This window comes from Protomyctophum bolini (genome assembly GCF_963924005.1).
Source record: "Protomyctophum bolini genome assembly, contig: SCAFFOLD_53, whole genome shotgun sequence".
Taxonomy (NCBI): domain Eukaryota; kingdom Metazoa; phylum Chordata; class Actinopteri; order Myctophiformes; family Myctophidae; genus Protomyctophum; species Protomyctophum bolini.
The window spans coordinates 49,477-66,357 of record NW_027666051.1 but is presented as its reverse complement, the minus strand read 5'-3'; the positions used below and the strand labels follow the sequence as shown (position 1 = coordinate 66,357).

General features: G+C 46.8%; 1 protein-coding gene across 1 annotated transcript in view; it reads left to right on the top strand.

Annotated features, from left to right (window-relative positions):
- Positions 1-16,881, top strand: part of LOC308312085 (NACHT, LRR and PYD domains-containing protein 14-like) — a gene marked incomplete at both ends in the record, with an annotated part of 65,772 nt that overhangs the window by 19,824 nt on the left and 29,067 nt on the right. The window contains 3 exons of the mRNA XM_080794488.1: positions 2,078-2,235; positions 6,392-8,231; positions 9,508-9,676. Of these exons, the coding sequence (XP_080650614.1) occupies positions 2,078-2,235; positions 6,392-8,231; positions 9,508-9,676 (2,167 nt within the window). The remainder of the gene's footprint in view (positions 1-2,077; positions 2,236-6,391; positions 8,232-9,507; positions 9,677-16,881) is intronic.

Sequence of the window (16,881 nt, the reverse complement as noted above, 5' to 3'; positions counted from 1 at the left end):
AACTCTACCTCTCCACCAAGACCATCACTGCTGCCACCCACTCCACCCTCACCACCTGCCTCACTGATATCAAACTATGGATGCAAAATAACTTTTTAAAACTAAACTGCAACAAATCTGAAATCCTCCTCATCGGCCCCAACTCTCTCACCAGCTCCACCCAGAACTTCACCCTCAATATCGATGGCTCCACTGTTACAACCTCCCCCCACATCCGTAACCTTGGTGTCACATTTGACTCCACCCTCTCATTCCTCCCCCACATAAACCAGATCACCCGAACCGCCTTCTTCCACCTCAGGAATATCGCCCGCCTCCGGCCTTCTCTGTCTCTCACTGCGGCTGAAACCCTCATACACGCATTCATCACATCCCGGATTGACTACTGCAACAGTATACTCTATGGCACCACCTCCAAAGTCCTCAATAAACTACAACACGTGCAAAACTCCGCTGCCCGCCTGCTCACCAGTACACGCTCCAGAGACCACATCACACCCGTCCTCCACGACCTACACTGGCTTCCCATCAAACAAAGAATTCACTACAAAATCCTGCTCACCACCTACAAAGCTCAATAACCTGGCTCCCCCCTATCTTTCCGATCTTCTTGAACCATATGCCCCCCCCCCGTTCCCTCAGGTCCAGTGAAGCCAACCTCCTGAAGGTCCGCAAGGCCAAGTACCGCACCTGGGGTGACAGGGCCTTCTACGTTTCGGCCCCCAAACTCTGGAATGAACTCCCCAACCACCTCAGAGCTGCTCCCTCTCTCCCCTCTTTCAAAACCTCACTCAAAACCCACCTCTTCAAAAAAGCTTTCCCCAGTTGACGTCTCGCTTATCCTTTTATCTTTTTAACCCTGTATCTGTTATGTTTTATTTTGTCTTTTTTCTCTTAATAAAGTCTGTTCTTAGTGTTCCCTGTAAAGCGCTTTGGGTATTCAGAAAAGCGCTATATAAATCTGAGCTATTATTATTATGTAATGTTTCATATTTACATGTATTCTGTGGACTCTAAGAGGGGGACATGTCCCCTCAGAGGGGGGAGAACCAAGCCAAATCGAGGGTTACTGCGGCCATCGGCTCAATTAGAGATAGTTTGGAACCAAATGGACCCTTATTGGTCTAACTCTGAGAGTGTACAAATTACGGGTCCATTTGGTTCCATTTGTACACTCTCAGAGTTAAATTAACAGTGGTTTTACAAATATAAATTGGGTACCAGGGATAGAAATGCCATTAAATTGGGGGTCCGTAGCATAATGCGTGTCAAACTGGGCGTCCTTGAAATTAATATGTTTCGGAATCACTGCTAGAGCCGTAAGAATCCTCCCTTATTGGGGTCACTGGCATATGTTTTCAAATGGGGGGTCCGTGGCCTAATAGATGTTGTTTTGTGGGGGCTTGACATGAAGAAGTTTTGGGACCACTGGGCTACAGTATATATGTAAATAATAATAATAATAACCACATTACTGAATGGCATCAGCGTGTTTGAACGTCGGACAGTCATATCATAGTTTTAACCCATTTTGGTGTTAGCATCATGTCGTGCTTTAGCTATTGAAAAATAGCAGATCTACAAGCTCATAGCGCGCCACCGAGTGGCGTGCTACGAGCTTGTAGGTCTGCTATTTTTGAAAAATCGAAGAGAGACTGACATAGAAGAAGTCAGAATGAAAACTGTCAGGATGTAGAAGACATTTTTAGAATCTCATTTACACCTATATCGTCATATATTTGCCGTTGTGAATGAGGACCACTAACACTATACAATATGACACATATATATATATATATATATATATTTTTTTTTTTTATATATATATTTTTTATTTATATTGTTTTGTTTATATATATATATATATATATATATATATATATAAACAAAACTATATAAATCAACTAGGGATGGCTGGGAATAACACATAGTTAACAACCGTTTAGCTGACATCATTATCTGGTTAATTAATAGATGAAAATGTATAAATCAATCAATCAATCAACGATGGATTTTGGGATCTACATAGGAACCAGGTGGCTCCAATGTGGATGTAAATATGTAATCATGTCCACAGAGAGAGGCGTGGTGAGACTGAGCAGAACCCTGGACTGAAGACACCCAGTCAATCCACACCTGGACTGAAGACACCCCGTCAAACCACACCTGGACTGAAGACACCCCGTCAAACCACACCTGGACTGAAGACACCCAGTCAAACCACACCTGGACAAAGTAAGAATCTGCACTCATTGAAAATTCATAGTCAGACTAAATGTGACCAAATTTGACTGGGGCCCATTGGAGTTTTTGTAATTTTCGTTAAGCAGGGAATCATAGCTTCAAGTTGACATATTGGTTGTTCAGTTTGACCCACCAGTTTTGGAGATATGGCTTATAGAGTAATGTCTTGCAGAGAATTGAGAAAGCGAGTTGAGAAAACAGGCTTGAAAGGTTCACTCCTGGTGTCTCTACCATTACACCTAGCTACACGTTTAAGCATTTATTTCATAAGTACATGTCTTCTGTTGACTAACATTACACCTAGCTACATGTGTAAGCATTTATTCCATATTTACATGTCTTCTGTGGTCTCTAACATTACACCTAGCTACATGTTTAAGCATTTATTTCATATTTACATGTCTTCTGTTGACTAACATTACACCTAGCTACATGTTTAAGCATTTATTCCATATTTACATGTCTTCTGTGGTCTCTAACATTACACTAGCTACATGTTTAAGCATTTATTTCATATTTACATGTCTTCTGTGGTCTCTAACATTACACCTAGCTACATGTTTAAGCATTTATTTCATATTTACATGTATTCTGTGGTCTCTAACATTACACCTAGCTAAATGTTTAAGCATTTATTTCATATTTGCATGTCTTCTGTGGTCTCTAACATTACACCTAGCTACATGTTTAAGCATTTTTTTCATATTTACATGTATTCTGTGGACTCTAAGGCCCTCATTTATCAACCGTGCCAAAATATGGGTGCACGCCGAAATTACCGATAATTTCGGCATTTACCATTTCCGCCAAAGCTTGAAATTGAACTTGACAGAGTTCAAAAGTCACGTCTGGTCGGGAGCTGTCGTACGCTTTGTCCTCACCTGTTTTTCTGTCGTAGAACGGCGGAGCAGCATTGTTTGACCAGCTGAGAGGCTGTCACAGGCATCTAAACATATGTTTTCACTCCTAAAATGTATAAAACTAATATTATTATAAAAAAATATATTATATGAAATTGGTAGGATATTACCAAGTGTGCAAGCTTATTAAAATCGCGCAATTAAAAACAATGCTTTAAGTTATTTAAATAGTGTTTTGCATTCTGAGCGCATATCGGTAGCCCCCCCGACCCCCCCCCCTCCTTAATTCCATGACTGGATGGAGAGTCATTTTCTGTGCTGCAGCTTCAGATTTTCTTTTCGCAGATAACTAAGCCTGGAACCGAGGCTATGCAGCTATAGTCAGATAAGTAAGCCTGGAACCGAGGCTATGCAGCTATAGTCAGATGAGTAAGCCTGGGACCGAGGCTATGCAGCTATAGTCAGATAAGTAAGCCTGGAACCGAGGCTATGCAGCTATAGTCAGATAACTAAGCCTGGAACCGATGCTATGCAGCTATAGTCAGATAACTAAGCCTGGAACCGAGGCTATGCAGCTATAGTCAGATAACTAAGCCTGGAACCGAGGCTATGCAGCTATAGTCAGATGAGTAAGCCTGGGACCGAGGCTATGCAGCTATAGTCAAGTCTAACTGCAATCTACAGCCATGTCTTTCTCGCGTTACGTCTCGTCCTTTTAATTAAGGATAAACCCGACGTGCTCGAATGCCAATAAATGTGACATAATTGTGCCGACAGTGTCGAGGCAGCGCAAAGTGGGGGCCGCTTCTTTTTTTTTGGCATATGGAAACTCACGCGTTACCGCCAACTTCACTTTGTGAAGTTAGGCTGCGCAGGGAGGCAATCTAATATACAGTGAGTAATGTCATAAACGTGCATACAGGTCAGTGACAGAGACATCTAATATACAGTATAATGTCATAAACGTGCATGCAGGTCAGTGACAGAGACATCTAATATACAGTATAATGTCATAAACGTGCATGCAGGTCAGTGACATGCAGAGACATCTAATATACAGTATAATGTCATAAACGTGCATGCAGGTCAGAGACAGAGACATCTAATATACAGTATAATGTCATAAACGTGCATGCAGGTCAGTGACAGAGACATCTAATATACAGTATAATGTCATAAACGTGCATGCAGGTCAGAGACAGAGACATCTAATATACAGTGAGTGATGTCATAAACGTGCATGCAGGTCAGAGACAGAGACATCTAATATACAGTGAGTGATGTCATAAACGTGCATGCAGGTCAGAGACAGAGACATCTAATATACAGTATAATGTCATAAACGTGCATGCAGGTCAGTGACATGCAGAGACATCTAATATACAGTATAATGTCATAAACGTGCATGCAGGTCAGAGACAGAGACATCTAATATACAGTATAATGTCATAAACGTGCATGCAGGTCAGTGACAGAGACATCTAATATACAGTATAATGTCATAAACGTGCATGCAGGTCAGAGACAGAGACATCTAATATACAGTGAGTGATGTCATAAACGTGCATGCAGGTCAGAGACAGAGACATCTAATATACAGTGAGTGATGTCATAAACGTGCATGCAGGTCAGAGACAGAGACATCTAATATACAGTATAATGTCATAAACGTGCATGCAGGTCAGTGACAGAGACATCTAATATACAGTGAGTGATGTCATAAACGTGCATGCAGGTCAGTGACAGAGACATCTAATATACAGTATAATGTCATAAACGTGCATGCAGGTCAGTGACAGAGACATCTAATATACAGTGAGTGATGTCATAAACGTGCATGCAGGTCAGAGACAGAGACATCTAATATACAGTGAGTGATGTCATAAACGTGCATGCAGGTCAGTGACAGAGACATCTAATATACAGTGAGTGATGTCATAAACGTGCATGCAGGTCAGAGACAGAGACATCTAATATACAGTATAATGTCATAAACGTGCATGCAGGTCAGTGACAGAGACATCTAATATACAGTGAGTGATGTCATAAACGTGCATGCAGGTCAGTGACAGAGACATCTAATATACAGTGAGTGATGTCATAAACGTGCATGCAGGTCAGAGACAGAGACATCTAATATACAGTATAATGTCATAAACGTGCATGCAGGTCAGTGACATGCAGAGACATCTAATATACAGTATAATGTCATAAACGTGCATGCAGGTCAGAGACAGAGACATCTAATATACAGTGAGTGATGTCATAAACGTGCATGCAGGTCAGTGACGGAGACATCTAATATACAGTGAGTGATGTCATAATAAACGTGCATGCAGGTCAGTGACAGAGACATCTAATATACAGTATAATGTCATAAACGTGCATGCAGGTCAGTGACAGACAACTAACACACAGTGACAGTTGCTTGCAAGTTGCATGTGCGTGCGTGCGTCTGTGTGTGTGTGTGTGTGTGTGTGTGTGTGTGTGTGTGTGTGTGTATGAGAGGGGGGTGAGGCGGTCAGCAAGGCAAGGAAGGCTTGACTTGATATAACTATGGTTTCCAAGGTCGTACTGCAGTTGTTCATGTCGCAAAAACGAGGGCGAGGCTTGATTTCATAGGACGTGCCAGATAGATTTCAGCCGTCACATTTATTAACGTCGGAACGAAATTAAGGAAGGATCAGCTGTTTGCGTTCACTTTATAAATGCCGTGGCGACGTGGGTGTACTATACACTCGAATATGTGGCAGATTTTACACTCGATTGATAAATGAGGGCCTATCATTACACCTAGCTACATGTTTAAGCATTTATTTCATATTTACATGTCTTCTGTGGACTCTATAACATTACACCTAGCTACATGTTTAAACATTTATTTCATATTTACATGTCGATTTCAGCTCTGACACTTATTTCAAACATGCTCTAGTGAAGAGTCTGCCTGTGCTAATAACTAATTTTGGATTAAACAAAAATATTATTTTTTCTCCTCTGGTGAAAAGCTGGAGGCTACTCGATGGCAGGCTCTCATTCAAATCTGGTCACAAATGGTCAAATGATCTGTCTGTGTCAATTATATCTAAGTGCAAATAATGAAGCTAAACATCTGTCAACTCAACAACTGGACAAAAACAGCTGATCTTGTGTGGTTACCTTTGGCAAAATGTTTCTTATCAAAAAGCATATTATCTGGGGGTAATTAATTAGTAATGTGTGCTGTAAACATGTAACGTTATAAATTAACCTGAATGTTTTAAACATAAATGTTCTTCTCATTTCAGATGTCCGTCTGCAGGTTGATTTGAACGATTATAAGGTCAGTTTGAAGGTCAGTTTGGACAGTCTTGGTGGAGTGAAAAACCACATGACGGAAGAGTCTGGAGACTCCCTCACCAGCACCTACTCAGAGCTCTACATCTCAGAGGGACAGAGTGAAGGGGTTAATAGCCAACATGAGGTGATACAGCTTGAGAGAACTTCCAACATGAAGACCTTCCATGACGATGCAATCGACTGCTGTAAAGTCTTTAAGATCATCCTCCCTGGCAGAGAGAAACCCAGCCAAACAGTTCTGACCAATGGCATCGCTGGCATCGGAAAAACATTCTCTGCGCGCAAGTTTGCTCTGGACTGGGCAAGAGGTTTGGAGAATCAAGATATAGATCTCCTGGTTCCCTTTTCATTCCGGGAGCTGAACTTGGTCAGAGATAAGCAGTACAGTCTTATCAACCTGATCCATGATTTCCACCCAACGTTAAAGAAGGTCACAGCAGAGCAGCTCGCTGCCTGGAAAGTTTGCTTCATCCTCGATGGCCTCGATGAAACCAGGTCTCCGTTGCACTTCGACAAAAATGAAATCATCTCTGATGTCACAGTGACATCATCGGTAGATGCTCTGTTGACGAACCTCATCAAGAGGAATCTGCTCCCCTCGGCCCTCCTCTGGATAACCACCAGACCCGCAGCAGCCAATCGGATCCCTCCTGCATGTGTTGACATGGTGACAGAAGTGCGAGGGTTCACAGACCCCCAGAAGGAGAAGTACTTCAGGAAGAGATTCAGTGAAGAGAAGCTGGCCGACAGAGTCCTCTCACACTTGAAGACATGGAGGAGCCTCCACATCATGTGTTACATCCCACTCTTCTGTTGGATCATTGCTACCGTTCTGCTGGACATGTTGAGGACACACACCACGATAGGACAGCTGCCAAAGAGCCTGACTGAGATGTGCTGCCACTTCCTGTTGGTTCAGACAAACACGAAGAAGCAGAAGTATGACGGGACTCATGATGTGAACAAGAAAGAAAAAGAAAAGGGGACTCAACAGCAGCTCACTAAGACTGACAGGGATGTTTTTCTGAAGCTGGGAGAGCTGGCGTTTCAACACCTGAAGAAAAGTAGCCTCGTGTTTGACCAAGAAGACCTGGAAGAGTGTGGTCTTGATGTGAAAGACGCTGCGCTGTACTCAGGAGTGTGCACACAGATCTTCAAAACAGAGAGTGTGCTGTTCCAGAAAACGGTCTACAGCTTTGTTCATCTGAGCATCCAGGAGTTTCTGGCTGCAGTCTACCTGTTCCACTGTTTCACACAGAAGAACATGAAGGTCCTGAAGACATTCCTACATGATGAGGATGAGGAAGATGATGATGATGAAATCTACCTCTCAGACTTCCTGAAAGCTGCCATGGAAAAATCTGTGAAGAGTAAAAATGGCCACCTGGACCTCTTAGTCCGCTTCCTTCATGGCCTCTCACTGGAGTCCAACCAGAGTCTGTTAGGAGACCTGCTGGGTCACACAGAGAACAGTCCCACGGAGATCCAGAGAGCCATCCAGAACCTAAAGAAGATGTTACGTGATGAAGATGTCTCTCCTGACAGATGTATCAACATCTTCCACTGTCTGATGGAGATGAACGACCACTCATTACATCAGGAGATCCAACAGTTCCTGAAGTCAGAGAACCGAACAGAGAAACTGTCTGAGACCCAGTGTTCAGCTCTGGCCGTCATGCTGCAGATGTCAGAGGAGGTTCTGGAGGAGTTGGACCTGGACAAATACAACACATCAGAGGAGGGGCGAAGGAGACTGGTCCCAGCTGTGAGGAACTGCAGAAAGGCTCGGTTAGTAGTCAACACATTGACTTGACTGCCAATCACGTCATGTTACGTCGCATCGAATCCATCACTTGACTGCCAAGCACGCAGTATTGTGTCCTATGGTCTTTTCAGTGGATTAGTATAGATGGCGCTCTTCATCAACGTACTGTATGAATGATGCTAGGTTGCTAGGCAACAGATAAAACCAGAAATGAACCAGAAGTGAAAGTCTGCCTCCCGTCCGCCTCAATTTAAACAGAAATGTGCTTTGGATAAAAGTGATACATAAATGCACCATTTACAATGAGGCAGCATTTTATACAGCCGGTTCCATGTTTTCCCGATCTCAACCCTGTCTGCATGCACAGGACTGCTTCAATGTCAACCCTGTCTGCATGCACAGGACTGCTTCAATGTCAACCCTGTCTGCATGCACAGGACTGCTTCAATGTCAACCCTGTCTGCATGCACAGGACTGCTTCAATGTCAACCCTGTCTGCATGCACAGGACTGCTTCAATGTCAACCCTGTCTGCATGCACAGGACTGCTTCCGTAAGATTGCATTGGGAAAACATGCTGACTTCAGTGTTGTCCCTGAACACGTTCAATGAACGATCGTTCACAAACACGTTCATATTTTAGGTGAACGTGAACGTACTGTATTTCTGTTTGATCAACGTCATTGTGAACACGTTCATTTCTGGCGTGTGTGAACGTCACTTTCTCACGTTCAACTTCGTTCAAGAATGAGTGTTTCCATATAGCCTTCCAGGCCAAATCCCCGCTAAGACACATCCTAAACAGGCCTTAATATCTAACAGAAAACCCTCCAATAAGTCCTTATCCGACACAATTTAACTAATCTTTCTCAGCAGTACAATTTCACTGGAGCGTGCAGCTCGCATCTCTGCATGAGGATCCTGTCATGCACGCAGACACAGAACATCCCCACTCCCGACCCAAACACTGGAAACTTATACTTGTTTGATTAAACATAATGTGCCACGAAAAATAGCTTCCAATAGCTTCTTATTTTTGCGTCGAGGAGGTATTTGTCCATATACATGATCGCCTCAGTCGGCCAACTAAAGACATCTCCCTCCAGAGAAGGGCTGGGGGGTCGCGAGACATGGCCAAAGCATCCCTGGGGGTCCCCGGCCAAAAAGATTGAGAACCCCTGGTCTATTCCACAATACTGTTTGTCTGGATAACTAGATAGGAGATGTTTTAGTTAACTTCCATGACAGTGAAATAGGTATCATTTGTATTGATAATCTCTTATTGAATCTGCATTTACAGACTTGTTGGCTGTAAGCTCAGTAAGACAGGTGTTGAAGCTGTGTCTTCAGCTCTCAGCTCTAATCCTTCCCATTTGAGAGAACTGGACCTCAGTGAAAACGACCTGCAGGACTCAGGACTAGTGGAGCTGCTCTGTGCTTCACTGAAGAGCCCACACTGTGGACTGGAAGTTCTAAAGTAAGATACATTTACCACTTTTATTATGATCACTTCTGTTTATTATGTACTGTATTATGTGAATATAATATGAATGCTGTGGTGAGAATGTATTAATAAGCTTGATGGTGAGACATGATAGGCGAATAGGGGAAAAAAGCTAACTAATAGCTATCACAATGAAAAACCACATTTTTGGCATGTTTTACGAATAAAATGTGATGTAAATCAGGCTGTGAATGAGAAATCAACAAACCCTTCTGTAAATTCCTGCAGAATATAGTTATGAATAAGACTGGAAAGTTGTGTGTATGTGACTGTGTAGGTGTATGTGAGTGCAACTGAAGTGGAGATTCTTTGTCCCAGGTATGAGGAAAACTAGGGGTTACGTATGTAACCAAAGTTATATAACAGCGAGCAAGGCTGCTCACTTATGGGAGTTTGCGCCCCCTAGCGTAAACACAGAAGCATTATATAAACTCACAGACAATTTTGGCTGGGACTTTGAGACGTGATGACGTTGAGAACCGCCCACCGGTGCGCTAGTATAAAGCGCGTCAACGTCCCTTAGTCTCCATTCGATAACAATTGTTCTCTTCTCAAGCAACAAGAAGGGAATCCTAGTGAGCAGCCTTGCTCGCTGTTATATAACTTTGGTTACATACGTAACCCCTAGTTATATTAATCAGCTTAGCAAGGCTGCTCACTTATGGGAGACTTTATTAACTCCCTTATTGTCATCGCGAAGTCTGGACCCTTAGGGCCCGTACCATCTGTGAGCAAGGACCACAGTACGTCCCCAAAAGGACTACTGCCCCTCCTTGGGAAAGCCAACCTGGCCCAGGTCTGTCATAAGCGCCTAAGAGGAGCCGACAGAACAACCAGCTCAGCACCCTGGAGAAGACCAATGTCCCCCCAGGGAGCCAAGTCACTCCACTAACTGGAGGCCACGCTCAGGACCGCATGCGCCATCGGCGCTGCCGTCACATCCAGCCTATAGAAGGTGGCAAAAGTGGAAGACGATGCCCAACTTGCAGCGGAACAAACATCCTGAACAGAGACCCCCCTACAGAGGGCCCAGGATGACGCCATACCCCTCGTGGAATGCGCCTTCAACCCTATGGGAGGCACCATATTCCTACCAGAGTAAGCCCGCTCTATAGCCTCCACGATCCACTGGGAAAGCCTAATCTTCGAGATAGGCAGTCCCACAGTCTTGGGATCCCAGGAGACAAACAGCTGTGTAGTCTTCCTTGTCGCCTTAGTTTTGTCCAATACAACCTCAATGCCCTCACCGGACAGAGGTTATGCCTCCTCTTCTCCTCCTCAGAGGCAAAGGGGGGCGGACAGAACGCCACCAGGTCCATCGGTACCGGGGTAGCCAGGCGGTTCTTAGGTAAAAACGCCGGATTGGTCTTCATGACCACCCTAGCATCCCCATTAAACCTCATGCATTCCGCACTCGTGGACAACGCATGGATATCACCGACCCTCTTAGCGGTCACCAAAGCTATTAACAACGCTGTCTTCAGCGACAATAGCTTCATACTCAACCCCTCCAAGGGCTCAAACGGTGGTCGGGACAGAGAGTCCAGAACCAAAGCAAGGTCCCATGAAGGGACCAGAGACTTAGTCACCGGAAGGAGACGACTAGCTCCCTTCATGAACTGGCGTACCAGCGGGAGCTGGCCCACCGTCCTGTCCTCAAAACCGATGTGGCAGGCAGAGACAGCAGCCAGATACACCTTGACAGTACTAAAGGCTCTGCCTTTATCCAAGAGGTCCTGGAGGAACGACAGAACGACCCTCACTGGCGCTTGAAAAGGCACCACTTGAGCTGGTGAACACCAGTCCTCAAACAACCGCCACCTCAAATCATAGGCATCCCTGGTCGACTGCGTCCTCGCACACTGAATAGTGTTGATGACGCTCTGGGGAAGACCCTCCGCGCCAAGATTCAGCCTTTCACGGGCCAGGCACAGAGGTCTAGATCTTCCGGCCGCGGGTGGAATATCTCGCCCCCCGCCTGAGTCAATAGGTCCCTGCGTACTGGAAGCTGCCAGGGCCGATCGTACAGGAGAGGGACAATGTCCGACCTCCAAGAGCCCCATCCTGGGGCCACTAAGATCACCGACAGGCACTGCGTCCTCACCCTCTCCAGTGTGGGAAGGATGAGAGAAAGCGGTGAGGGAAAGGATGGGGGAAAGCGTAAAGAAGGCCCCGGGGCCAACGGTGCGCCAAGGCATCCAAACCTAGCGGAACCGTCCCTGCTATGAAGAAGAACAGAGGACACTTGCTGTTCTCTTCCGACACAAACAGATCCACTCGTGGCACGCCGAACCTCCCCCACATCTGCCTGGCCACTGTCTTGTGCAGTGACCAAGCCGCGTAGAGGTATCGGCCCCTGGATAACGGATCCGCCCCCGTGTTCTGGAGTCCCGGAACTTGGGAGGCTCTGACCGAAAGGTGCTCGTCGCACCATAGCGTCAGCCTGTGTGCTAACGCATGCAGTTTGGTGGACCGTAGGACCCCTTGCTTGTTGATATAGCACATCGTCTGTGTACACTTCACAAAAGTCCTTGGACTTAGTGACAGTCCGAACGGAAGGACCAGATATTTGTATATCTGTCCCTTGAAGCCGAACCGCAGGAATTTTCTGTGTGGTGGGTAGATGGGAATGTGGAAATACGCGTCCCTGAGATCGAGAGTTGTATACCAGTCCCCTCGACGCATCATGAGCAGCAGAGCCTTGCTCGTGAGCATTTTGAAGCGAAACACTTTCAAATAGCCGTTCAGAGCACGTAGGTCTAGAATGGGCCGCATGCCCCCCCCTTTCTTCTTCACGAGAAAGTAGCGGGAGTAAACCCCGGCGTTGCTCTGTTCCATAGACACCACACGTATAGCCTTCTTCTCCAGCAGAGACGTTATCTCGTCCTGGAGAACCTCGGCTGACTGACCACTCGCTTGCGAAAACAGAACGCTCCCACAAGTGGGAGGTCTCCTGGCAAACTGTAGTTTGTTACCCTTCGAGGTGGTGTTCAACCCCCAAGGATGAACACCACAACGATTCCAGTCCTGTAGACACAGCGCCAGAGGGGTTGAAGCCAGCTCCGAACCTTTTCGTGGTAGAGCGGCGTCCCTTCTGGTCAGGCGTGTGGAAGCTGAGAGTAGGGCCATCTATAGCCATCATCACAGACCGTCACACAGCGCGGAAACCAAACTGTTTCCTGAGGTCGCCCATTTGTGGGGGACCGAGTTGGCATTGTCTAGGTGGAAGCCGGGGCAAAGCCGTCAGGCTGGGGGTAGCCACTTTTCCCTGTAGACCAGGAAACACGTGACTGAAACCGTAGACCAAGCTCGCCGGTGTCATAGGCATGTGGAAGCTGAGAATAGGGCCATCTATGGCCGTTATCACAGACCGTCACACAGCATGGAAACAGGCTGTTTCCTAAGGTCGCCCACTTGTGGGAAACCGAGGCGGCATTGTCTAAGTGGAAGCCAGGGCAAAGCCGTCAAGCCAGAAGGTCGCCACTCATTCCTGTAGCCAGGAAACACGTGACGGAAGCCGTAGACAAGCACCCGCTGGTCCACAAAACCCCGGTTACGCTAGTAACCTCATGTCCTCGCAGGCCCTTTCACGAAGCTGCACGTAGCACGCCCGTGAAGAGCCGAGTTGGCAGGTAGTCACGTTAGAGAGAGGTCTCGTCACAGGAGAACGTCACTCAGATGGGACTTAAGCCGGGCTATTGCCAGCAACCTATTATCTTGCAAGGTCAAGAAATCGTTAGCGGTTTAGCAGGTACCGTCACACAACGCGGGAGCTTAAACAGAATATTGCTATATGCTGCTCAGTTCGCCCCATCGTCGCAGACCCAAAGCCACAGGGCGTGTAGGTGTGTGTCTCGGCTAGAGCGGGCTACCAGTAGCTACCGCTAATGCCGGCACCGTGTGGAAGCTAACATGAGGTTGTACACCGTTCACGGCTCTTCACACGTTCGAGACCTGTAGGTCACCGAGGGTTCGTGTGGAAGCAAAACGGGCCGTAGCTAGCCGCGTTACAGACCGTCACACTGGTAAAGAAGCCTGCTAGGCCAACACACAGAGCTAAATTACCCATTGAGTTAGTGCTAACTTAGTAAAGAAAGCGGACTTACTGTTTAATAGAACTATGGTCACAAGAGTAACCCCCAGTTTCAATAAGCAGTTTCACAAGGTCGCCCACTTGTGGGGGACCGAGTTAGTGAGGGTCCAGGCAGGAAGTGGCATGCCGCTGCGAGCAGCCGCCTCATCCTGTAAGGTCAAGAGAGGCGTGGGCGGACAGGTCGCAGGCAGGGCTCGCCGATTAAGGAGCCCTAGTTACGTCAGTAACCTCCGCTTCAATGGCCGCTCTTACAAGCTAAGTGCAGCGATAGCTGAGTCGCAGACCGCCACATCAGTGGGGTGCGAAGCAGCAGCCCGAGCCATCAGCCACGTAGGCGGAGGCTCCGTGGGCGAACACGCTACCTGCATGGTTCGCTGATTCATGCCACCCGGGTTACTAACAGTACCCTCGAGTTTTATCAATCAGTTTCACAGGGCTGTAAGTTTCAGACCAACACGCTGCCGTGGGCTCGAAGGGCCGCGGGACGTCGTGTGTGGAAGCTGGGGAAAGAGCTATCACTAGCTGTTCACCCAGACCGTCAACACAGCGTGAGAGCTAAACAGGCATATCACTATATGCTGTTTGAATCATCGGGGCGTCGGAGAGCGGCGCCTCCATGTCAGGGGACCAGTGCCTGGCTCCTTGTTTCAGAGCGGCAGTGTAGGCCTTCCGTGCAATAGAGGTTGCCATAGCCCAGGCAGTAGAGACACTCGTCATGCAAGTCGTCATGGGCGAGCAGGCCCTTGCAGGTCTTGCACGCCCCTTGTATGCACTGGCTGTGAGCGTCCGCCCGGGCGCGGCGGCGTTGGCGACGGGTTGTGGTCGGGGACTCTGCCATCACACGAGGCTTAGAAGCACGTGGAAACGAAGAGCAGAGTTACAAGCAGCCACGTAGGTGGAGGCTTCGTGGGCGAACACGTTACAGGCAAGGCTCGCTGGTTCATATAACCCTGGTTACAACAGTAACTGCGAGTTTAATCAATCAGTTTCACAAGGCTGCGCGTTTCAGATCACCACGCTGCCGCGGGCTCGAAAGGCCGCGGGACGTTGTATGTGGAGGCCGAGAAAAGAGCTATTACTAGCTGTTAACGCAGGCCGTCAACACAAACGTGAGAGCTAAACAGAAATATTACTATATGCAGTTTAGAATACACGGCGCCACGGGCTAGAAGGCCGCGGGGTGTTGTATGTGGAGGCCGAGAAAAGAGCTATTATTAGCTGTTAATGCAGGCCGTCAACACAAACGTGAGAGCTAAACAGAAATATTACTATATGCTGTTCAGAATACCACGGCGCCACGGGCTAGAAAGGCCGCGGGGCGTTGTATGTGGAGGCCGAGAAAAGAGCTATTATTAGCTGTTAATGCAGGCCGTCAACACAAACGTGAGAGCTAAACAGAAATATTACTATATGCTGTTCAGAATACCACGCCGCCACGGGCTTGAAGGGCCGCGGGGCGTTGCGTCGTGTGGAGGCAGAGAAAAGAGCTATCACTAGCTGTTAACGCAGGCCGTCAACACAGACGTGAGAGCTAAGCAGAAATATTACTATATTTTGTGCAGCTCACCACGCCGTCACGGGCTTCGGGGCCGCGGGACGTGCGTGTGCTGTGTCGGCTACACTAGCTGTTAACGCAGGCCGTCAACACAGACGTGAGAGCTAAGCAGAAATATTACTAAATTTTGTGCAGCTCACCACGCCGTCACGGGCTTCGGGGCCGCGGGACGTGCGTGTGCTGTGTCGGCTACACTAGCTGTTAACGCAGGCCGTCAACACAAACGTGAAAGCTAAGCAGAAATATTACTATATTTTGTGCAGCTCACCACGCTGTCACGGGCTTCGAGGCCGCGGTACGTGCGTGTGTTGTGTCGGTTACAGCAGGCTAATGGTAGCAGCCACCGATGCCGGCACACGTGTGGAAACTAGCAAAGGGTCGAGACCGTTTCTAGCCCGTCACACGTTCGGGACCTTAAGTCACCGAAGTTTGTGTGGAAGCAAAAACACGCTATTGCTAGCCGTGTCAAAGACCGTCACACGGGTAAAGAAACTTAGCAGGGCCGAGCCACCACACAAGTTACATAACCCACCAAGTTATTATTAACCTTGGTTAAGGAAAACGGACTTATAGTGTGGTACGAGGCGTCAAAAAAACAGCTCCCGTAGGATTTTTGTGCTAAAATTGTTTTTTTTGCAGATCTTGGTTCTATAGAGTCCAAACTATGAGAAAATGATGGGGTTCAAATTTTCCCGACCCCCACCCCGTTTCTGGGGGGGTCATCTATTTGGGACCTCCCAGAACAGTATGCCAGCCAGTTAATGTCCGATTTTCATAATATTAGAATTGTTTTGTATGTTTTAAAACATTCTGAGTTGATTTCTTAAACTTTTAAAGTGGTCAGAATAATCTTTTTTTACTTTTGGTAGGGGTGTTTCCTCACCTGGGACCTCCCGTACTGACCCCTGGGCCTATTCCAGTTCTCATTACATTCCTCGCTCTGCTCCTGCTCCAGAATATTGTCAAATTAGATCATAAATGAAGCATAAAAGTATTTGTAGCTGGGCTCTGATATAAAAAAAATGTAGTAGCCAATACGAGGGGTCTTCCACAGGGGGCCCATGACCCCTAGGGGGTCCTCAGAGTTACTATACAGGGGCCCACCAAATCATTGTGGGATAGGAACTTTTTTTCTTTTTTTACATTAAACCACTTGAACCATACCATCCCTTTTCCAAGGAGAACTTTAGCCAACAATAGCTGATCTACAAGGTTGTAGTTTGAGCTTGTAGATCAGCTATTTTCAAAGTAAGGTGCCTCAGACCCAAGTGTAGCAAATATTGCTGCTAAATAAAGATCAGCCAACATCAGCCAGGCTGCTGCTGTCTTTCTCTTTTCTCTTTGTCTTTCTGTTGTCGGTCAGGTGACTGGGAGGGCTACTTGTCATCCTTAGAGGAACTCATCAAGTATTTCTTTGCTCGTGATCTCCTTAAATATGCTCGACTATCTTGCCCAAATGAACGCTCTTGAACAGGATGACCCAGAAACATGGAACGCACTGAAGTCAGGTGAATTTGTGGTG